At 36.4% G+C, this 25,148-nt stretch overlaps 1 protein-coding gene across 3 annotated transcripts in view; it reads left to right on the top strand.

Moving 5' to 3' along the window:
- Positions 1–25,148, top strand: part of WDR72 (WD repeat domain 72) — a 104,314-nt gene that overhangs the window by 36,773 nt on the left and 42,393 nt on the right. For all 3 annotated transcript variants that reach the window (XM_027644634.1, XM_027644633.1, XM_027644631.1), the window contains exons 15-18: positions 10,848–11,665; positions 15,507–15,598; positions 18,593–18,675; positions 24,907–25,018. In XM_027644634.1, the coding sequence (XP_027500435.1) occupies positions 10,848–11,665; positions 15,507–15,598; positions 18,593–18,675; positions 24,907–25,018 (1,105 nt within the window). The remainder of the gene's footprint in view (positions 1–10,847; positions 11,666–15,506; positions 15,599–18,592; positions 18,676–24,906; positions 25,019–25,148) is intronic.

Genomic DNA, 25,148 nt, shown 5'->3' with positions numbered 1-25,148 from the left:
TCTTCTCCATCCCTCCACTGCCATGCTGCAATTCCCTTCTCTGTCCCTTGGACACTGTAGAAAATTTACATTTTGTTTTTTAAGGGACATATCTTTATAATTAGAAACATGCAGTTTCTATCTTGTGGAAGTGCTGTTCATGATCTTATTTGCCACTTAGGAGTGTTTCTTTTAGGTCTGGATGTGGAGATGGGCATTTTCCCCTCTTAGATTTTACTTTTACTACTTTCTAGTCCATAAATTGTGATTTCTTGTGTAGATCAGCCTAATTGATTTTCCTTCTAAGTACTTTACCTAGTTCTAAAATAAATTACATCATCTTTGTTCTAATAATTATATTTTCATATTATCCAATGGTGTTCTTGAAAATTCTTCACTATTCATGACAGGCACATAGTGGAATCTTCATACTTGTGATAATCATCTTTTCTTTTCTAAACATTGAATTCCTGACCTCTTATTGTTTAATTAGTATTACTTTAGTGAAGAAAAACATTAACAGGAATTCAGAGTAAATTCAGGGTGAGACTTTCCTAGGTTTCCACCTCACACAACTATTTAAAAAAAAAAAAAAGCAGTGACTCTGTCGGAAGCACATCAGCATCAGAAATGTATTTTAGAAATTGGACTTGCAGCAAACAAACTTGCTCTGCAAAAAAAGATTTGCTATCTGCTTCTTTCCTTCTGATAGCTAAATCTCATTTAAATAGCAGAAATAAAATCCTAGGCTAAAGTGTGGTTCAATTTCAAACTAAGTAACAGCAGTGGTTACATATTTTTTCTATATTAATATTCAAAACCTGATTTGTTCTAGTGGTCAGATTTGGTTCTTGCAATACTTATGGGAAAGGATGGATCATCCAAGCAGGCATCTGAGAATGTTTCTTTGCAAATGTTGTCCTTCTGGAAGCCCATCAGTAAGATTGAACAGATCTCAAGGAAAGAACAGTTGGAAATCTGTGCACAGAAACTGAGCTGCCATCCTGATACATCCTTAGGGTCTGAAGAAAGACCAACTTGCCTATTACTGAGTTTTCAAGAATGGCACTTCCTAGGATTCACAGGATTTTAATATTTAAGAATTTAATTCCATGATTTTTTTCTGCTCTTTTTCATGTGATTTGATTCAGAACTTTTATGTAGACAGATTTTCTGGGTGGAATTCTTATAATCTAAGGTAGGAAATGCACTGTCAGAACAGCCTGGGGGCAAGTATGTTGTTTCAGTTGGAGTCAGCAGTCAGACATGGTTTGGTAACTTAATTTTTATATGCATCACTCCTTCTTAGGACGAAGCAATATTCTCATGCTTTTACCCTCCTCCTGAGGTCATGTTGGCAGTATCTGTGTTCAGCATTATTCTCACAGATATTCTGATGTTCGTTCATCCAGTAAATTGTTCAGTATAATAATTCCTAAATCCTGAGTCAGTAGTCTGTGTTTTTGGATGGCTGTAGCATTGTTTGTCCAGTTGATGATCAAGGAAACTTTAAAGATGTTCCAGCACTTTTTTGAAATGCTGAGTGAGGATGAAAATGCTTTTGCTACCACCCATCACTGAGCCCTAAACATTTCTGAAGATATGGTTAGGAAATTTACTTCTACATTCTGAAGAAGTTAATATATTAAAATATAAACAGAGTATTTGAATATCGAGTGTATAAATAATACTTAATTTAAAAACCACCTTATTCTTTCCTTCCATCTAAGCTTTTCATGGTGCAGAGTCTGTCTGTGTTAGAAATGGATCTTAGTCTGACATGAGTGGATCTCCAGTTCACTTTTATGTTCTTTCTATGGTAAAATTATTAGACAAGACTTTGTCAAGAGTATTTGTTTAGAATTTCTGATAGTGTACCCGGACAGGTTGTGACATGAGTTTTAGAGCAAAGTAAAAGTTGTTTGTATAAAATAGTCTGTATATTATATATATTTCTTCAAGTATTTTCTTGAAAAACAGAAAATATAGAAACTTGTTTCCTAGTGTTGAAAACTTATGTGAAGAATATTCTGTATATTAGCTTTACTTGCCTGTTATTCTTTGATACCTTTTTATGATTTGTCTCCAGGATGACCTTTATATGTACACTTTATTAAATCCATTAAAAAATCCGAAGTTCAGTATTTGTGATGGAGAGAGAGAAAACAAAATTGAGAAGCATTTGATTTTCGTACCAGATCTCTAAATTGACCAATAGATGTGTTAGCAATTCTTCCTGAACAATGAAAATGTTTGTGCCCAGGAGATCCATCTGGACAACAGTCTGCCTGAGAGTGGCCCTCCACACGTGATGGAGAAGGTTTCTTCAGTCCTTAGTCTGCTCATTACACAGCTTGAACTTGAAGACTCCTTGCCTTAATTACTTACATTGGGCCACAAACTCATCAGGAGTGATGCTACAGTTACTGTTGGAAGTGCTGTGCAGATAGTAATGCTCTGCACTGGGATTTTAAAAAAGAAAAAAGGGAGAAAGGTTGCGGTGTTGGAAGGAAAGAGGTTCTTACGATTAAGTTCATGGATAAACACCAGTGATGCAACCTCAGAAAATATTGTAGCCTTTTCTTTGTGGGAGGTGGATTTTAGGATGATCTGGGCATCCTCAATAATATGACCAGAGCTGTTGTAATGAATACTATGATGAAAGCAATGAAAGGCAAGTTCAAAGCAGTTCATTTAAGATAGTTCATATGGGAAAATTCAGCATGAATTGACATGTTTGTTTGGGACTGCATTGTCCAAATGAGGAAGCCTCAGGTCAAGCATAAATTGCATGTGAAAGCAAATTGGGGCACTACTATTGACTCCAGGCTTTGTACATATAGTCCTTTATATGTGAGTACTGAGCTTTAAAAAGGGTAAATTAATAGGAAGAAAAGTTCTGAATGCCCCCCTCAAGAGGATCCTCTGTCCTGTGACTGAGTGAAGTGTGTGAAGGTGAGGAACACAAGTGACCTTGGTATAGTGACACCATGACTCTGTATGACACTCGTGCACAAGGTCAGCATTGCTCTGGAGTGGATGGACCTCCCCTGTTTGTGCATTCTGGGAGGCAGTGGATGCTTTTAGTGACAGAAACTCTTCACATGCTCCCTACATTCAAAGCTCCAGGAGGTGGGCAGGGTTAGACACAGGAGTGTGATATGTGGACTGCTGATTCAAGCTAATATTGGATTAGAAAGTGGATAAGGTTTTTATGGGGAGATGAAAGTGTAGCTGATAATTTGCATCCTTTCTTCCTCTGCAGGTTCTTTCAGAGATGGTACATGGTGTATGTTTAAGTGCTATTTCAATTATATACCTGCTGTTTGTGTAACTATTTTTAACTGAATGCACCTTTGCACATATCCTGGATTGCTCATCCTTTCAGCAGAACAAGAAAATAAGACAACTGTGTATTGCAAAAAGGTTATGAAGTGAAGAAGGCGGGTTTGCTGATGCGATTTACCTCAAATAACACACCATCTGATGTTATTGTTGAACAATAGGTTATTTTTCAATTACAAATAGATAAATATGATTGGAAGACCATATTTATGTCTAATTATTAACAGTTATTCAAGCATCACCTGGAGAATTTGAAGTTTCTCTTATGTGTTGTATGACTAGAATTTTGGTGTAATCTTTTAAAAAGCGAGCACTTTAAGAAATATAAGATAGAGAAATCTGAAATGAAGGTCCAAACCTTCTCTTGAATGGTCTGTACTCTCCAACACTTTTAGTACTCTTCCACTGAATGATCTCTTTGATGGTTTGCTGTATGCTGTGCCACTGTCATGGGAAAAAGCAATATTAATTTTTCTTCTTGATTTTCTTTTAATGATCAAACTAATTAAATTAGGCTTTCTAAATTCAGAATTGACTTAGTGCTAACTAGACATGTTAAGTTAAACCAAGCTTTTAGTTTTCTATGTAGAAACCACAGCAAAAAAAATTATTTCCTAGTAGATAAAGAGGTGTTGTGTTCATGGTGTAGATTTAGGATGAGCTATTTGAAATCCAAGATTTTTGTGGAACTTGCTAACAATATTTTATGCTCATAAACCAGTTTGAAGCCCCAAACACAATTTCATTTATCTTTATATTCTAAGCTTTATAGACTCTGCAAAAGTGTCCATCTGTTCAGCTGAGATTGCTTCAAATAGTGAGTGGTCAGAGAGACTTAGCTGATAAAGGTCAAAGGAGCCTCTTGACCCTGTGGTACTTGCCAAAGCAATTGGAGCAAAGGGACTGATATACAGTTAGATACAGCTTGCTAACGTGATCTCCACTTTAATTGGTAATGATAGCAAGAATACACAGTAAAGTCATTGCTGAAAGAAAACAAAAAGTATCCAATATAGTAATTTATTACCAGTCAGTGGGTTTCACGCACTGGGTTGTTTTACCCCTGCAGTGGTCAGAGAAAGCAAAAAGGTACTCTAACACTTAACTGAAAATGGATGCCCTGCTGCTATCAGAGATGCATGGTGGTCAAACGATTGCCTGTGCCATTAGCTTGGTAATGTTTTCTCTATTGTAAACTCAGCTCCCCATGTTCTTCCTGTGCATCAGCTGCAGATTGAAGGCTTTCTCGTTTGTCTTCTATTTGTGCTGCCAATCATCAAGCTGCTGTCCACCAAGCACATTTCAAGGAGGCAATTTTTTTTTGCTCCTATCGACTACCATCTCTAGCAACCGGGGGCTCAGAGGATTTAGAAATAAATTTAATGCTTTAATTTACACCGTGCCAACCATTTTGTGCATTGTTTATATATTTGTTTTCTGAGACAAATACAAGTTTCCTATTTTGCAAAACTATACATGAGATAGCACCTGCAAACGTGTCCCCAAACATAATTCATAAGAAAGAATTGCAGGTACTATATTTATATTTATGTAATAGAAAAAGGCTGAAGAGAAAAATATCTGTGCAAGTAAGGACAATTTTTAAGCTATTCTGTAGCTAAAAAAACAAACACCAAAAATGCAAACCCAAACTAAACAAAAGTAGAACACAGCTGTTCTTTCCCACCATCAAAAATAAAACATCATGGAGAATAGAATAAGTTATGGCAATATGTTAATGTTTAAGACCCTTAGGTGTGGTAGCCATGCTTCAAGTAACAGTTCTTTGAGCTCCACAAAGTGCAAATGTAAGAGACAGGGTGGAAGTACCTAAATAACTTTTGCAAGCAGATGTGTGATGTTCTCATTTTTTGTGAGCCCAGAGCCAGACCAATAATGAGATGCAATTCTGAGAAATTACAAGCTCTGAACTTTTACTGACAATGCAGTGACTGGCCTGATCAAGAGACACAAAATTCCTAATTTCAATAAATTTTGGTTGACAAATTCTACTGTCCTGCCCTTCTCTGTCATTTCTGTAACCGAGATTATCCACAATTTAGTTTTTAAAAACCTAAATAATCTTATTGTTGATGTCATTGGTTGCTGCAGAGGTAATGAAGAGTGATTCAAACATGTAAATAGTCTTTAAAGTTTCTATTGACTTTGTAGTGTAATAAAAGGTCAGATTACAGCAAAGACAGATGATGAAAATAAGTGTTAATTGAAATAAGCATAACTTGGTTGATGTTAGTGGATTGTAATATACTCTCTCACAAGAGAAAGCTCAAAGGAACAGAATTAACCCCCTTGAATATTACATAATTTAAAAAGTTATGTAGGATGTCTCACATCAGTAGGATGTCTCACAATTATGCTTTATTCAACATGATTCATTCGGCAGGCAATAGGAACTTTGGTACCAGTTTTCTGTCATTTTATCCTGTTGTGTTTGGGATAAAGTGAGAGTGCAGTGGATAAAGAAGGCCAAAAGTCTAAAACAAATATCACATTTAATACTAAAGGACTTGTTTTATGTAGAAGTTGATACTACCCATACTTTGAGAACTGAGCAACTTCTTGTCAGTGGTATCAAAGTGGTGTCTGAGTATTTTTTGAGTCCAGTTTGCCTTCTAAAAATCTACCTTATGATTTTGCCACTTTATTTCCTTTACGTAAAATGAATGTCAAGATCATTCCTGTCAAATCTGTTTTTAGTACAAAACCCACAATAGAACACATCTGGTAAAGGAAGAGGGTGTGTGTAGAAAGTACATATATATGAAGAGCTGAAACAATATGGGAATCCTTGGCAGCTAATGGAAGTGTGTATTTTAAATGGAATAGCATTCTCAGAACAAGTTGGATCCCTGTGGAAAAAGGCCTTTAGAGATGAGAAGGCAGCTAGGTAAAATAACACTTGAGTTGTACTTCCCATGAAATTTTTATGTGATATGTCTGTCCTAAACCTGTTAAAGATAATGGCATATATTGGTGTGGTTGGGGGTCACAGCATAGCCCCCCTGCTGCCCCTTTCTCATGACAGGGGGAAATTTTTCCTTGGATGCTAAGGTAAGAATGAATAAAGGAAGAAAAGAGGTAGAAGAACAGGTTCGTAACTTGCAGAGCAGTGATGAATTACATGCCAGAAGGAATCAATTAAAGTGAATCTTCCAAGTTTGTTGCCCCATCCTTGAAGGATAGGAAGGTCCTTGAATGTGCATAAAGGAGGGGAAAAACTGGTGAAAGGGCTAAAAGGAATCTTCTAAGCTCTTTGGTCTTGTTTAGTTTGGAGAAAAGGAGGCCGAGGGGCGGCCTCATTGCTCTCTATGGCTTCCTGAGGAGAGGTGCTGAGATCATCTCCCTGTTATCTGGTGATAGGACATGTGGGAATGGTTCAAAGCTGTGTCAGGAGGTTTAAACTGGGCATTGTTTTACCAAGAGGGTGGTCAAGCACTGGAACAGGTTTCCTAGGGGGGTGTTCAATGCCCCAAGCCTGTGAGTGGTTAATGGGCATTTGGACAATGTCCTTAACAGCAGGAGGCCTGAGCTGGTCAGGTAGTTGGACTAGATGATCACTGTAGGTCCCTTCCAACTGTTCAAGCTCTTGTCTGATCCTGGCTTAAACATTTTCAGTGGCAAACCAGGGAGATGCTGGGAGATAGTTGCCATGCATGGAATATAGCTTGGCCTTTTAAAGACTCCCTGCATTCTGCTCTGTTCTGCGTTTAGAGAGTTTGTTCTTCTACTGGTCAGTGATGCACAAGAGGTTCATGAATCTCAGGATATTTTAGTCTGTAGCCAGACTTCTTGCTTTTTTAAAACTTACAGTCCACATAAAAAATAAATGTTAAAATTAGAAATGGTTAAACTAGAAAAGGGAAGGGTACAATACATAATGTAAATATCTGCTTTTCAATATCCACCTTCAAATGCTATTCCAAGCTCTCTAGTCTGTAGTTAGTTTATGGGTTTCCCTCCTTTTTCTGTCATCTTCTGTTACAGAAAATAACTTGACCATATTTCCTAAATAGCATTTTATGTCTACAGCTTTAGATGTCCACCTTCTTTCACTGGAATGAAATGCCTATGCCAGAGAGCTGAGATAACTTGATAGATGCTTTTAGGATCAATGTCAATAAGCTTTCATATTGCCAATAAACAATAAACATCCATTGTGACTTCACATGCAGGAGCATCACCAGATGTCTCAACAGATTGACATTGTCACGGTATTTCCCTTTGTTAGGATGGTGATTTTACTGAACGTTTCTAAATGTTAATCAGCCAAATATAAGTGTATAGACAGGGAAAATGATAGATCAAATAATAGTAGCTTCTATCAATGTCAGAGGTAACCTGTGAATTCCAGTGTTTGCATTCCATGAGGTTCTCCCTGTGTATTAGGAAACAGCATAATTAAAGATTAAAATAATCCTAGTACTTAACTACAACGTGTTATTTTTAAAAAAAGGAAAGGGATAAAAAGAAAACCTGAACAAGCAGTTATAATCTCTTACTTATGACTCCCTATGGAGATCTTTAAATGAGATTATGTATTTAGAGTGCATCCTCATCTGGCGAGAGCATCATTCTCTAAATAACAAAAAAAGCCAAATTATATTACTGCCCAAAACTAAATAGCCAAATAACTAGAGGTCAGAGAGTCGATTCTTTCCTTGTGTTATTCTTACTACAATATTAACAATTTAAAAATAGCTAATGCTCTAAAATCATAGTTTGTAATGTAAAGAGTTAGGTAAGGAGTAGTCATGAGAAAGATGTCATTAACATTGCATTCCAGTTAAAGCTGCCCTATTTACTAAGACTTGCTGGTTTCTTTTAAGATTTGACTACTTTCAACAGAAAGTTCCTTGCGTAAGTGGAATATTTCAAATTATCTAGGAAATTAAAACTAACACAGTGATCTATGTCACTTGTGATATGGAAGCTGGCATGATGGTTTGCAGAAGTATTACTGAGCTAAAAAGTTACTTCTTGATGCTGTTCTTCCTGCTTGTACGTTTGCTTGGGAATGTGAAGGAGACTGAGCACAGTGCTGAGAGCACGAGCTTGTGCAGGACAACAAAAAACATCCAAGTCATAAGTGCTTAAAGAAAAGGGCAGAAGTGTCAACAAGGAGTTTACACTCCTTCACTTCTGGTATTTTCCTGAAGGTAAAAGATACTTCTTTACTAGATACAGTCAGGATTATGATATAAGCTGTTGTAATCATAACTGTACCCTCAGATGATCCTTTGGGTACCTTCATGGAATGCTGTGTGGTGGTGCAGCATGATGATTCTTGTGAAAGAAAGGAGTTGTTCTACAAACTCATCTGGAGTCTCCCTCTTGGACAAAAATTTACACTTTTGTCGTTATAGAACAAATTTATTGGAGTATTCTGAAAGATTCAACTCTGTCATTTAGTTAAGTTTCTGATTTTTTTTTTTTAGTATTGTGCAAAACATTTGTTCCAAATGACATTTTTCGTGTTTTTTCTCCTCAGAAAATTGGTCTTATTGAAAAATTAAAATTATTCTTTTAAAATCTGAATGCTTGTCATGAATTGTACACTAGTATTTTTATCATTGCGGACTCTTCATTGGTTGGTATGTAGATTTAGGCCTTTTAAAACAAAGGAAAAAAAAAAAACAGCAAGAAAGCATCAAAAAGGCCTGATACTTAATGTACCCCCACAGTAAGTTTTGTGTTCTTTCCAAAGCTTTAGAAACTGTGTCATAAAAATTCTGTCAATCTGAGAGTGCACAGGCACAGAAAGTTGTATGGGGAAAAGGGCAACAGGAGTGGGAAATGCTTTTCTTCTGAGTTTGAAGATGTGTAAAGTGGAAAGTCCACTATTCTAAGTGGATCTTGATTGGAATGTGGGATCTGAGGTGATGTGCCATGTTTCCTCTCCTTAAACACTCTCAGGTATGAGCCAGCACAGCAAGCCAAAACAGAGCAGCTCTTTTGAAGAGTTCATGGGAAACTGGGAGTGGGGGAAAAGCCAGTATGGAATGTTTTCCACGTAGAGAAATATCCCAATGGCTACAGGACAGATTTTTGTAATTTCCCCATCTTGGTCTGTTCATCCTTGGGACCTTATTGCTGCCTTCATGTATCCTCCATTAACATGGCTTTATATAAATTATTTTTCTTCATTCCTGTGCTTATCCTTGCTCCTTCCTTCTTTCCACAGTTCTACTTCCAGAGTGTCAGATCTGTGGAGTTTATGCTGTAATAGAGCAGACTTCCTTGTTGCAGTTTATCTTTTCAAATATTGTGTTCTTTTTGCATGTTTGGATTACATTCTGTCTAAGACTGTAATGTCCAGGACAGATTGTTTTTGAGGGGCATTTCTGTGGGGAAATTCTTCTGTGATAGCAGTATAAGAAGCTGATTTTTAGTGTCCAAAGACATCCCTTCCACTGGAGTTTTCCATAGCACGATATCTACCCCATGCCAAGGATATTGGTAAAAGAAGATATGTAAAATTTTGTTCTTAATGATGATTTATCATTTAAATAATGAAACTACATGAATAAAACTGAGGAGAAAAAAAAGTGAAGATAATTTGGAACATTTCCTGCTGAGTTTCAGCTGATACTTTTTGCAGTTCATAATTAAGTTAATGTGTCAGTTTAAAGTTGTTTAGTAACTGTAGCTGTTCTCAAATCTTTATTTCTGCCAGATTTTAGGAAGTTTCAAAAACTATTTTCTTGGGGCATTTATTAGCATCAGTAATCAGCCATGTGTATTTATATCAGCACAATTATCATGTATGTAGAACTGAAATGATGCTCTACAAATCCTGAGAAAGGACTTTAAAGTTGGGGAAGAAGTATGGAGAATTTTAGAAAGATCCAGGTTGAAAGTGGGGTGGCACATGATGAAGTCAGTTGTTCACGAACATTGTAGTAGCTCTGTAGCCTTTTCCTCTCAATTATTTTCAACTAGGGTAATTAATTTTGTAAATGGAGATTTATCCACGTAAGTTCCTTATTGTTGCTGATAAACTTCATTGTGTGACTTCACTCAGAACGAAGTAACTTTTAGATAGCTTTGCGTGTTTTGAAATGGCAAAAGGCATGGTCTCCATCCCATACATATATCACATTGCAACAAGGCATTACAGACATTTGGGGTGTGCAAGAATTTTGCAACATCATAGGATTTGCTTCTCTAACTTTATTTTGTAAAAACAAAAGCTATATGCTTTAAAACTTGCCAAGAAGTCTTTTAGCTTGAAATGAGACTTAGCAGAGGAAATACCAGCCTGGAATTTTTGTAAAGATAAATTCAAGCTGGTGTTGTACCCTTTACATGTGCATGTCTCTGTATATCTTAAGCTATTTAGAAGCAAATCTTTTTTTCCTTAGTAACAAGTGAATAAATATAATTAAATTGAACTTAGTAGAGTTAACAGATTTCATCTATTCCATTGGCAATTCTGTGTTCATATCTTGAAAATTACAAGGTACTCTGGATTTGTGTTTGGACACTTAATATTTTTCTTTCAGCTAACTGATACCAGCTGCATCCAACAGCCCTTTACTATTTTACCAGTTAAGACAAAATGGAACAATGCAAACTTTCATATTCTCTTATTTGATCTGGAAAAACTTGAGGAACTTCTGCTGTCATCTCAACTTGATGGATTGAAGTCATCGAAATCATTCCACAACCAATATACTCTAGAAAGAGCTAAAAGTACTGCTGAGAAAAGGGCACTGACACTGAAAAGAAACAAAACTGCTGGCTCCATACCTCCAGTGGATGGCCAGGGAGATACTGTTTGTTCAAACCAGGTCTGTAGGGGTAATAATGCACCCAGGTCTGTGGAGGAAAGTGGTGGCATGAAAAGACAGAAAAAAATGAAGAGTTCCAGAAAGACTGGAATGCAAACGTCAGGAAACATTGATGTGAACATCGCCACTGAGGCAGCTAAGCTGCTTTTGTCCTGTCTCCTACCATGGGGTGTAGATAAAGAATCAGACAATCTGTGTGTTGGACACTTGGATATCCTGAGGCTTCAGTGTCCTGTTTCTTTTGGACTTGTGTCAAATGAGAACCACCTCTCACTAATGTTGCCAGGATGGAACTGTGCCGATTGTGCTGTGCTAGGAGAAGGTGAAATTTTCAACTTGTTTTCCAAAAGAGTGCTCGATTTGTCAAACAAATACCTTGCTGCAACTGAAGGAGAAACTGGAAGGAAGGAGGGACCTGAGAATCTTTATGGAACGAAGGATTTGGAAACAATATTCTTCTTATTTAGCAGAATAGCTTTAATCAACAGGATAATTAATATACCTTCAGCAGTTACAGATGAAAGTGAAAGGTAAGAACTGTTTCATTATGAGTCTTCCTTTATAGTGGTTAAAAACATTAAAAAACCTGAAACAAACTTTTCTTAAATAGGTACTTTTGCAATGGAACCTGTATTCTTTCTCTAGGGCTTTTTAAAAGGATGTTCTTTGAACAAGAGGAGATCAGGATAAAATTAGATATCTTTACATTTTTCTGTGTAGCAGATGAGAAATGACACAAGAATTGTTTTTATCAGAACAAGAACTTGAATTATCCAGCTTCACACCCTGCTTTTCCAGAGATGACTCTTTTCTTCACAATTTAGACTAAGTAGAATAATGAGGTCTCTTTATGCACATTGTGAGAAGTGCATTAGGCACATTTGTGCTGTTTAAACTTCCACTCCCTATAAGCAACGTAATTCCTTTGCCATGAAACCCTTGACTTCACAAATAAATAAAACATGAGAGCCAAGAACAGTCTGTCCTAGTTATACTATCTAAAGTACAATATCCCCAGTAACAATAGTAGCTACTGGGAATGAATGCCTCATCGGCCCTTATGTTGTGAGAACCACCCCAAATAGCATTTATGTTACTCAAAACAAATTTATTGACTAAATGCTTTTTCAGCAATAAAGGAAAAATAACATGCTGGACATTATTTGACCAAGCCAAATAGAGCATGCTAATCAGGCAACAGATATTGCCCACAGATTTGTTGTTGTTCAGCAAACGTAGGTTGGTCTGTATTTAGTATTTTAGGGACAATTAACTCCAGTGTTGGTGATGCTGTGGCCCTCAGGCAAGAAAGGGGGGACAGAAAATATTGATCTTGACGCTGCAAATATCTGTGTTTTCCATTAAGCTCTAAGCATTCAGCAGATCTCAAGACATATGCACCATCTCACAGGACAAAAGCAAGTTTCTCAGTTGTTTTTGCTGCAGATCTTGTTGCCTGTTGGTCCATATTCACACAAGCTTATTTCAGGATTCCAACTTGAATGGGAATTCCTTCTATACAAAACAGTACTTACTTGCATTGTGTATTCCAGTACTCTTTTGGAAAGACATTGTATAATTGAAGTTAATTGTCATACCAGAATCAAACATTTTTCCCTGGCATGTGCATGCTGGCTTTGGAATATATCTTCTGTAAAATTATAAGAATTAAACTTGTTGCTAGTCAAAACAGTGCTGTATAATTTTAAGTTTTCTCCAGCATATGTAAAACCATAAAAACTAGCATCCCTTGTAGAAATAAGTGGATTTTTGTACAAACGAAAGAAAACAAAAAGGCATAAACTTTGGTTACAAAAATTTTATGAATTTTATGCAGAGAGTTGGAAATGTTTTATTTGGAATTTTTACATGATATAGTTTGGTTTGGATTACCTCTTTTTCCAAAACTCAATAGTATACCTATTATAACTCTCTCATAACTAAGTTTTAGTTTGGTGCCCTTTGTGATGCTCTAATATGGGTTGTTGCCTCCCAATGGCCTCATCTAGAGAAAAGCACTTGAGTTGTATCCATTAACAAAATTCCAATAGAAGAATTTTTGTTCATGGGTTTTGGTGGGTTTTTTGTTGTCTTTTTTCTTTGTTTTTCTCCCCATCACTATATTTTCCTTTTTTGAGTTCTTAAGCAACAACTGCAAGTGCTGTGGGTCAGCACAGAGACAACACACAATTATTTTCCTGGCTGTAGTTGCAAACACTTGCTTACTACAAACCTACTAGAGGTTATGCCTCCTATATTCATCTCTTACATGTTCAGAAATTAGGCAAGTAACGATAATTTTTATTATTGAAGGATAAAATGTTCTTTCTCAGGGAACCTGATCAGAACTAGACAGTATTTGGTGCGTCTCCATCAATGCAGACCTCAGAGGTTTTAGTCACCTGGGCATTTTCCTCTTTACTGCTGGTGACAGGAAAGTTTTTTTCTCATTATGGCTCTGTCCCGTAATAGCACTGAGTTTATCTTTTCCCCTACCTTCAAGAACTGTTCCAGAACTTTAGATATGTCAGTCATACTTTTTTTTCTCCTCCAATAAATAAAGATAAGAGCAGTTGAGATAAGAAATAATATAAAATCCTTTACCTAACCTCTGTTAAACTGCAAATGACATCCCACTGCAGTCAAGAACCATCATTTTCACATAGGGTCAAAGTTCTTTGGGTGGCACCAATGAGATGATGCTGTTGTGTCAGCATTCATGGGAGAAATGTGTTAGAGTTGTGGGAGAAATGGATTAGAGCCATGGAAAAGAATTCCATGCTTCAGACACCTCTTTAAAAAAACCCATAAAATACTTATTCCATATATGCTGTGATGTTGTTACCTTTGTGTCTGAGTATAATGGCATCATTTTGCTGTCTGAATGTATCTATACTTTCTGTATTGCCTCAAAACCAGTTATGTAAAGCAAAATTATCTCCCTCTCTCTGCCTGGGGGGAAAAAAACCCCTTTCCTGTGATGTTCCCTTTCCCTCTTTCCTCCTGTTCCTTCTCCAGTAACAAGCAGAGTGTGATTAGGACTTGGGACTATTTGTTAAGGTCTTAGTATTCAGCCTTTTCTTCAGCTCTTCCTCTTGCAAATAACTGGGTTCTGAATGAACTCTTGTAATTTGCATTCATTCATTCCTTAAATATTTTTATATGATTTATCCTTATTTATCATTTACTCTGTATTTAGGGTTTGAGTGATTTTCTTTGCTGTGATCTGTTACAATAATGTACTTTTGTCTTATTAGAAGTTTGGAAAAAAAAAAAAGAAGCAAATGCTGTTTTGTCCAATTTGCCTTCTGAAAGTACAGTCAGTAGCCAAACCCCTTTGGGCAGTGGCTTTAGCCAAAACTACAGCATCCTCAAGGGGAAAAAACTTAACATTTTGAATTCTGATTCCCACAGCATTTGCAGCAGCAGTAGGACAGCTTTCACAGCTGTTTGTCTGTTGGTTTTTTGCAACTTGACCCAGCTTGTGAAAATAAAGGAACCTGCAGCAAAATGTGTCAGATCATAAAAGTGAGACAGAAACAGGAAGAAGCCAGGAAGAGCTCTTCAAAGAATTTATTTTCTCTCCTGCCTTCTGACATTTGTGTCTCTAACTTAAATCTCTCAAGCTGTGAGCTTTGAGTTGTTTAGAATTGTAAGGCCTTTTGAAATATTATGACTTACTGTTGATTGTAGTGAAATTGAAAGGTGAAATATATTGGTTTTAAATGACATAAAAATGTAGTTTTTGCAGGATCACATGGTAATATATTTAAAAGAAACAGTTTAAAATAATGCAAGGGTTTGGAGAGGTTTTTCTCTTCCTTTCTCTTCCATCCCTATCCACTGTTTGCAAGGGTTAGGTTGCTGAGTTAGTGATAAAACACTGAAGAGCAGGGGATATATACACTAGTTTCCTAAATTGTAGCCAGCTACCAACATCTCAGTATGGTAATGATATTTTAAATTATTTACCACTGTAGGAAAAAAAAAAGAAACCTATTAACAAAAAACTTCTACTTTCCCTTGAACTTTTTTCCCTACATATTAGGAAAAAAAACCCCAGCACAAGTTCTTTATGAAAATGATATTTTAATTAATTTCTTCACATATTTTTTTTTATTGCAACATAAAACTTTATATTTGGCTCAAAACTTATTATAGTTAAGTTCCTGCACGTGGATGGTGCTTTTCACTACTTGTGCCATGTGAATGTTTCCATACCAAGTTGTAGACAAAACAATGCAAGTGACTTCTGAAAGAAAACTAAAGTGTGGTTGATAGTGATTGATAGCAAAAAAAACCCCACTACCCTGAGACAAGATTTTTTGTATGTATGTTCAAGTTCTGTTTAACAGTTTCATATTCTTTTAGTCCACAGAAATCAGAATCTGTACATGACAAATGGCGAAATATAGAAGCAGCAACACCTTCATTGCCCAGTTTTTATGGAGACTTACCAAGCAGTAAGTATATGGAGGAATAGTTTTTAGAGTGTTATGTTTTGCATACCTCTTTTGCTAAAATACATAATTTAATTTCAATAATGAAAAAATAATATTCTTTAGCTTTGAGCAGTCTAATCTGCAAACAGAGAAAGTGCATTATTCAGTTTTCTTTTGTGAATATCACCAGAAGTATGTAAACAAAGTGTTAAATGGAATCGAGGATATTTTTCCTGTCATGGTAAAACATTTAGCTGAGTTTCTAAAGACATTTTCTAGCAATCTGAAAACCAACAATGTAATAAGACAAACACTGTTGTCTCCCCCTTCCCCCATGTCCCTCATCACCATTATGAGCCCACCCAATAATATACACAGCCCTTCAAGCAAACTGTTGCCTTAGTAATACAAGAGCCACCTTGGCTGTTCAATAATGCCTTCAGACTTCTGGCTTAGGGCAGAATAAAGTAATCTCTTCACATTAATGTCCCACAGGCCATTGCTCTCAGTCTTGGCTTTGCAAGCCAGTCTGGGTTTGTTTACAGTATGCAACTAACCCAGGAACGTTTAAATAAAAAGCTAAACAGAATATGGATATTTGTCAGTATATATTAGCTGATGAATACAGTGCTCCTCTTATAGACTAAGTCCTGTCTAGACTGAAAACAGAAATTCTTTCAGGTCAAATCTTGACCCTCTGCCATGTAAGTAAGCCATAATATCCCCATCTAAAACCAGTTTTTAGTTACCTGTCCTTCTCTGACTCTTACATGCACCATAACTGTAGAACCTGTGATGACAGCAGAAATGCCTATTGGAAGAAAGATGGAATATTAATTCAAGTGGTGATAGAAAATAAGTACATGAAAGGCATGGAAATGTTGTAAAGATGACTAAAATGTTCATGGACATAAAAATAGTTTTATTGCGTGGCCTAAAACTTCTAAGGTACTCTAACTCATGTACCCTATCTTGTGGTTCACGCAATTGTTCAGATTTGCTAATTAAAATCTTATCTGAGACTTGCAGGTGTCAGACATTTTAGGGATGACCTGTTGGTTACCATCAGGGACACACTGGACAACAGAACAGGGAATTCTAAATCTTGATTCTGCTGATATTTCTGGACTTTTTGTATACATTTACATATGTGCAAAGAGACGGGCGTAAAACCTAGATAGAACTTGAGTTTTCAATCCTTTTTTTGCATATATGGATGTAAAACTGAAGTCCTGCAGCAGGGGATGAGAATGGACGACAGGTACCATATTGACTGCACTATTCTTGGTCAGTGGGGACACTTGCTTGATAACAGACTGTTTTGTGCTTAGACCAGAGTAGCCTCAGGTTAGCTCTTCAGTCAGTAAGGACTATAAAAGCTCTTGATGGCATTACTTGAGTCTTTCCTGACACCCAAGATTTTGGAGAACTTATTCTAACCCACAGAATTTCCCCACATCAGTAACTCAAAGCAAATTCAGTAGGTTGGTACTAAAGAATTTGCTTATTAATCAGGGACAAAGGTTTGAAGTAATACTGAGCTTTGAAACAAAGTTTCCAATATGACAGGGGAAAAAAAAAAAAAAGAAAAATTCATCCTGATATGTAAAGAAGTTACATAAAATTTGAATTCAACCGTGGGAAGGGAAGACTGACCTTTGTATGATCAGTTCTGTCTATCATTTTGTCATGTCTTTTTCTTCTTTATATTTTGTATTAGGGTACATGCCATGTCAGCTGTCAGAGACAGAGGCTAAAATATTTGCTTTTATCCCATTTTTCTGTGAAAATATTAAGTGTTCTGGTTTTCATTTTTCCTCTTTTCTTTTTTATTCTTTTTTTTGATCATACCTGAATGCATCTTTGTGAAAATTTTCATCTGTTAAATATTGATGTAGTTACATTTGTACAGTCATTTAGTGAGCTGCACAGTGCTCCCCTTCAGACTATACTAGAGTACCCTATTCACTTCGAAAAAAGCAGGTATTTATGTGATTTTTTTTGAACTTCAGCCTTTGCTGCAGGAATCCAACATTTCAGCATTGTGCCATCAGGATACTCCAACTTTGGTGTTACTGAAACACTTAGTTGCTCCTTAAAATCCAATTTCCACTTCTCAGTACATTGTATCATGTTGGCAACCAGAGATTGTTGTGTGGATTCAGAAGATCATACAACTGATTTACTCAAGTATCCGTCTGGCAGCAAACACTGCAGTTCAGTGCTGAGATGTCACATTTTTCTGTGGAAGTCCAGATGAGAAAGAAGTGGGCTAAACTAGAACTGCCAGTTCAAATTGTCTCTTCCTTTGAAAATCTTAAAAATCAAGATGGGTAGTGCTACAACTCACATGCAAATCCCTAAACATCTTTTTTAACTGTGATCAGAACTGATGAGCCACTGACTGTGTGACATCTTGACCACACACCAGTACTGTTACCCTTTAGCAGGCAAATTGTGACTGTACAAAATGTCATTGAATACATTTTTGCATGGACTGTACTACTGTTTTAAAGGTAAAGAAACACATGTTCAGGTAGTTTTAGTATATATATAGCAAAATCCATAGTTAAGTGGTCCAAAACAGAAAGCATTCTCAATATGTTCAGAAAATTGTGATGAAAGGTTACTCCGTGGGATATCTGTTCTTGGTATTAAAAAATAAAAATAAAAAATAAACTAAGCTAATTTAGGGTAAGAATGAATGTTCAAACAATAGATTGTCTGAACACAAGGTTTAGGTTAGATACTAGAAAAAGGTTCTTCCCCCAGAGGGTGGTTGGGCACTGGAACAGACTCCCCAGAGAAGTGGTCTCACCACCAAGGCTGAGAGAGTTCAAGAAGTGGTCGCTTTGTGCTTATTGCATCAGATGAAAACATACTCTAAGGATTTGTGCTTTTCCAGATCTTTTCGGGTATGTTCCTGAAGTAAAAAATTAAAAATGTTAAAATGTCTTTCTCTTTGTGTACTTCTCTATATATTACCAGTTCATACATTGTGTGTGTGTTTTTCAGGTAAGGGTAGATATCATTCCCCAGACTTGGGAATCATTTCATTGCTGAAACTGGTTTGTCGTTGGAGTGAGGAATCTGTAAAGGTAGGAAAGAGCCTGTGTCAGTTGTTGCAATGGAATCCTTTTGTAACAGTGCTTGTAACTTAGTATTTGGAATCAGTAATGTGACCTAATAATTATGATTTATGGTGAAATTATTGCATAAATCCTGCCATTCAGATCTGTGGGAAGCAGATTATTATTACAGTATGAAGTATGTTGCTCATGGAACTATTTTGCTGTAAAGTACATGCTTACATGTGGCAAAGTAACTAATTTTTAATCTAGGTGATCTTGTTCACAGCATGTATTTGAAAAATGAGTTATCTGTTCTCTAATAACCACTTGTAACTTAGATCACAAATGCCATTTTATGCTCTAAGAAAACAGAAGGTCAGAATAATAGTAGTGTCATATACCAGTGTGTTGTTATAGAAGAAACAAAATGCCTTCATAAAGGGCAAATAATTAATCCTGAGTCCTTGTTTATTACAACACTCTTTAAGAAGGACATGTAAGTTCTGAGTTTCCAGGACAGATGATGCTCATCCCTATTGTTACTGAAGAATCTGAAGTCTTTGAGAGATAAATAAGTTTCTTGAGAGTTGACAGGTAATAATAAATCAGTCTGAACAGTGAAATTTAGTGACCATTTTTTTGTTTTGGAAATATGTCTTTAAATAAAATAGTGTCATTTATTTGAGAGAGTTAATATCCAGGAATACAAAGCACAGGATATTCTACTATGACCACAGTGGATTTTATTCCAGAAATTGGAAATACCTGTTACAAATTTATTTTATCGTGTTACTTTTGAAATAGAATGCAACCCTGGGCTGCATTTCAAGTGCAAAGAATGTTTTCCAAAGCTGAGGTTTGCAGGGGTGCTGCAGTGATAGTCCTGTGTTCTGTTAGATGGAAATGGTTTCTGCAAATATTCACATTCAGTTGATTTCAGCATTTCATCTTAAGCTTATCAGTTGTTTATTATATGCCTGCTGTCTGCAGGTCTTCTGTAGCAGCTCTGCGTTCTTCTTCTCTCCCCTTTCTCTTACAATAAGGTTTTTTTCCTCTTTTTGAAACATTTTTATGAGAAAACCAAATACAGGAGCTGCATTTCAATAGTTGCAGTTGTCATATGAAATGCATATAATCTCTTGCTGACCCGGTCAGCCACTGAAACACTTTAGAGAGGAGTCACATATTCACGACAGTTGTATTTGCAGCATAGCTGATTTTGTGAGAACTAGGTATTTATATTTTCCAGAGTATTTAGCAACTGATCAGTGTACACAATGATAATGCTCTTATCTACCACAGGAGGTTGGTGTGCAGGAAGATAAAGTGTGGAATAAGCTGCCTCACAATTTTTTCACCTGAAAAGACTTTAAATTTAAGACACTGAAATTGTCAAGTACTGCAAATACCATCGATGTTTCCCAAATTTTAACACTATCCAGGCACAGCTTTGTAGTTGCTATAAGCTTTGTTACCCTTCTTTGTAGTTAATATTTTGGATTGTTTGCAGCCAAACTGCCATAAACCTTTTAACACTCAAAATAATTTGCGATGCTGGCAATAGGTGTGCATGTGTAGTGACCAGTGGTTTATGCAAAATTATAGCTTTTGTTGACAATAAAGTGGCTTTGTTGAAACTCCACTTATACAAACACAAATTTATGACCAATTTATTAATCCTGAGCAGCCCGATTAAGGACTTGTGTACATTTGCCAAAAACATCACTAGTTACCCTGTTTTTAAAACCTTTTTTATCGTGATCTCTGGTGAAGGATACTGACTCTCAGACATGACCCAAAGGAGTTGCCATTTATTGATTCCTCATCTCCTTACAGTACTGAAGCAGATTCTGTGCAAACAAGGAAAACGAAAAAACCTGCTGCAAATGTTTGATGAAAGGTTTACTAACTTGTTGAAGTTGAAGGGTTGAGGGAGGTCTTTGTTTGAAATTTTAAAGATGTGTATATTTTAAAAATATTTTTCTAGTAATTTCTTTTCCCTGGTTGATTTTAAAGAAAGGGTTGTCTTCATGTGTGTTGCTGGTCTTTCAAACAAAATACAACTGCTTCTTGCCACACTCCCATCCCACCCAGAAATGAAGTGTGCTCATCTTTTCAGACATACATATATATATATTTATAAAGCTTACTTTAAAGCATTTAATATGGGGAAACAGTAGTTGCATTTCTACCCTTAATTGTCCTTTCTCCATAATTAAAACAGCCAGTTCTTTAGATATATCTTGTGATAGGTATTTGGTTATATTTTCATTTTTAAAGAACAATAATACTGTATTATTGAACCTTTTTGGCTGAAAGGGTGAACATTAAAATAGAACTTAAAAAAATTTATCAGAATAGTCAAATGCTGTGCAGTCAAAAAGTTTTGGCTGTTGTTGGCTCTAGTAGATACAAGGATATTTTTTTCCCACCAGAAAGATTTATTTGATAATTATTTCCTTGTTCTTCATAGCTCCTTAACCTTCAAATGACTGAAGGTGAAATGTCTTGAAATGTCTTGAAATGTCTTCTCCCTATATTTTAATTAAGGCATTTCAAGAGGAAGAACACAGTAGGAATAACTTGCTTCCTTTCTTTCCTTTCCTAAGATCTTTTTAAATCTCACTGAGTGAAGTTAGTTCTTGTTAGGTTGGCTTTTCAGAAGACTGAAGTCTCTTTATAAAGTGAAGCAAGCTTCCCCCTACCATGTGTTACTCTCTGTGCTGGACAACCATTTGTAAACCAGCAAATGACCCCACTTTCACAGCCAACTTCCCATTCTCAGTGCCAGTCTCAGCAAAGAAATTCAATGCTAAACATGGCAATGAGTTTTGTATGAAACTTAAATAAATCAGTAGTTCCACAAACAAAACCTTAAGTATACAGCCTTCATCTACAGCCAAGGATTTCAGTTGCATAACACCATGAGGGCTGTCTGTCACACCTCAGGGTGCCCATCAGCTTATGGGTCTTCAGCAGTTTGCCTCTGTGGTTTGACAAACCAGGATAGAAATAACAGAGCTTTGTCAGAGTCATTACTGGTGCCTTTGTGATCAGTAGGAGTCATGCACCAGCTCCTCCTAGTTCTGAGATAGCTAGACAGGAATCAGCTCTCACTTTGACATGGTTCCTTTGTACAACCCCAAGTAATCAGACCTTGGTTAGAACTTGGATGTATTATTTCAGGAGCATCATTTATACAGCATTTAGGCCCTGCTTTGGAATTCCTCTAGCACCATCCTATGTTGCAGTATTCCTTTTGTATAAGGAAATTTGTTAATTTCCCCTTGGGAAAATTGCTGATGACATACGTAGATCTCTGAAATAATCATCTGAATGAGGAATGTAGGTGCTTTAATCTTCATTTTTCACCAGTGGAAAAATATAGGCATTGTGGAGGGACTGCTGAGTTTTTAGGAAGAATGAATCATCCTGGGACTTTCTCATCTCTCTCTTTTGATTCCTGCAGTGCATCTGTATTTTTTTTGTTTTACTTCAGTTATTTCACTGCCATTAGTACCTAAAATTAGGTGGAATGAATCTGAGAGATATTACAAAGGACTTCAGTTTCAAAGAATAAACATGTTAAGGCCATTGCAGACTGTAGTACTGATAAGCTAGCACTGATGATACCCAGGTTTAGAGTAATATGTCTAACAAGCTCTGAATTGTATTTGATTTTACAGCCTTTGGCTCTACCTGAAGCCAATATACTTCAGTATAAGTATCTAAACTACTGTCCTGACGATTACTGTGGAGAATTAGGGGAAAGAAGACTGGATAATTCCAGCTGATGTTTTATCTGTATTTTTTTGTTCCCTGATGTGACTGTGTTATGGAGGCTTCTGGGAGATGGTTTCTGCAAGGCTCGGCCCTGCAGAGGCTGTGACCTGAGCAGTAACCAGGAGTGATACCTATTGACTTCTCTCCTTAAACCCACTCATTATAAAGGGAATAGTAATCCTTGGAAGTAATTGATAAAGTGTAGAAAGGAAGGCAGTATAACTTAGTACAGATGTAACAGTACAGCTTACCTCAACTTTTGTTCACTTTTCTTTTTTAATTACTCTCTAGTATTGCTGCTGCAGAGTCAAACAATCATCTTTCACTCTTTAATATCTGTATTTATAGTTGGACATATGCTGTTTATACTTTCTAAGTCAAAGAAGCAACATAATTTCTGCCACATTTAACACTCCTAACTGAAAAGCAGATAGTATTTACAACAGCATTTACAGTTATGGGGCAAAAAATGCAAGCATATGTTACTAACCAATAAGCTAGCTAATGTATATCCAGAAGGACACTAAGGATAAAGTGGAAGCGATCAGAGAAATTGAAAGGTGCTCATGTAGATTTGTTTTGTGTTAGAAAAAAAAAAAGCTTCTGGAGATTGTTAGACTTGGTGATAATGACAGATGAATTCTTGGGGAAGATGCAGCGACAGGACAAAACTAAACATGTGGAGCCACACCAAGCACTGTGGAAATGCAGGTTCAGTAAAGAGATAGACAAGTAGCATGCAGAGGTATATACAGGTGACTCTACAATAATATCATGTTGTGTCATCTGTTATTTTTTTTATTTTGTTTAAAGTTGTTAGAGGAAATTGTTACGAATGCTTCCTGACTGCACACACAGCAATGATACAGATAATGAGTATCTGATCCAGATTAGTGACAGGTTCTTAGCAGATTTCTTTTGTGTGCCTCTATAAGAATCTTTTTTGTCAAAAATTTCCCCAGGACAATGAAAACATGTCTTTGTTTCCTTCTCTTTCTTAATTATTGTAGATATATTGTAGGAGTCTGCTGTAAAGTCAGGATCTGTAATCCCCAAAGCTCAGGGTTGTATAGATGTGAGGAATTGGAAACTGCCTTTGGTTTCCCCTGTAAAATAAAGTTCTATTATAACAAGATGAAGGTTTGTGCTGTGTTGAACCACACAGGGCTGGGTTCACTTGCAGTGAACTTGTACACTGTGGACCTTACTATGGTATACTTATCTACAATAAAGGATTTTGTCACAAAGGATACCCACAGCCTTTGTTCCTCTTAATGATTTGAATTTACAAGGGCAGCTAGAGATATGATTGAGGACATGTACTTGATTAGTGAGATGAAACCATCTCTTCCTGGCATTTTGAGGGATCCTGCATATCAACTTCAATTTATATAAATCTTAAACAATTTTAATAGCTTTTATAATATAAATATCATATGAGCTTAAAATGTTTATAATATTAAGATGATCAACTTAAAATTTTCATACTCAATTTAAATTTGTATTTAAACTGAGGTGGGTTACACTGTCCTGGAAACTACAGTCACTCTGTTTTTCAGGAAATTTCCTGTACTTGAGAATTAATATCTTCCCAAGGGGGAAAAATTGTATTCCTTTTCTGCAGTAAATACCAAATCAAGAGAAGACATTCATCCTGCCATTCTGCACCATGCTGAAATTTAGACTGAGAACTGTAAAAGTTTGGGTCTTCATGTGTTTTATAAGATCCTACATCTTTAAATGTTCTTAGTTCTCCTGGGACTTCTTGGCTAAAGAGAAGGAAAGTAGTAACTATCATATCATCTCCACACTGCATTGTCCCAACACCCATTTGTGGTGCATCAGTTCCTGCAGGTGCCATTTAAAGGCTGTTCAGAACTCCAGTAGATGTTCCTTTTGCATAAGAGGAGTTTGAGGAACCATATTTCCCTTTGTGTTAGACAAAAAATCTAGTGGTATTATGTTTGAGCTAGAGGAATAGGGCATCACCACTGATAACAAAACATTCTTTAATTTTGTCAGAGATCAGATGCCAGAAATTCTAAAAAGACAGAACATAAGGTCATTATTCAGTCTAGCAAACATTTTTGCACACATGAGAAAAAAAGAAGGTATCTCTTTCGCCATTGTCACTATGTACTTTACTCCAAAGTATTGTCGTGATCTCTTGAAATCAAGGAGGCAGTAGGTGACTGATTCTAGATATGACATTAAAGAAAATGGTGTTTATTGGAAAGCAGTCCTGACTGAAAACTTGCTCCACTCTATTGCTACCTAGTTATTTTTTTTTCCTCAATGTGTATGTAGAGACACATGATTATCACTGTCTGAAAGATTTATTAATAAGTGTCGACTTTCTAATGACATTCACCAGGACAGTCTTAAGATTTTGTGCAAGTTGGTTAAAATGGTCAAATACTTAGATAAATAATTGAGGTACTGCTATCATCCAATAATAATTTGCATTTATGACAGATTACTGAGGCAATGCAAGCAGTGCTACTGGCAGAAGTTCAAAGGACTATCAACCCCTTGAGAAAGATGACAATTTGCAGAGAGTCCTTGGCCATAGTAGAGAATGGAAATGGTAAGTTGTGGACACTGCCAAAGACTGAGGAGTGGGATTTGCAATACATTAAAAATCATAGTGGTTTAGGTTGGAAAGGACTTTAAATATAATCCAGTTCCAACCTCCTGCCATGGGCAGGGGCACCTAC

This window comes from Corapipo altera, unplaced genomic scaffold (assembly GCF_003945725.1).
Source record: "Corapipo altera isolate COAL_440 unplaced genomic scaffold, ASM394572v1 50, whole genome shotgun sequence".
NCBI classification, from domain to species: domain Eukaryota; kingdom Metazoa; phylum Chordata; class Aves; order Passeriformes; family Pipridae; genus Corapipo; species Corapipo altera.
This window is presented reverse-complemented; position numbering and strand designations above follow the sequence as displayed.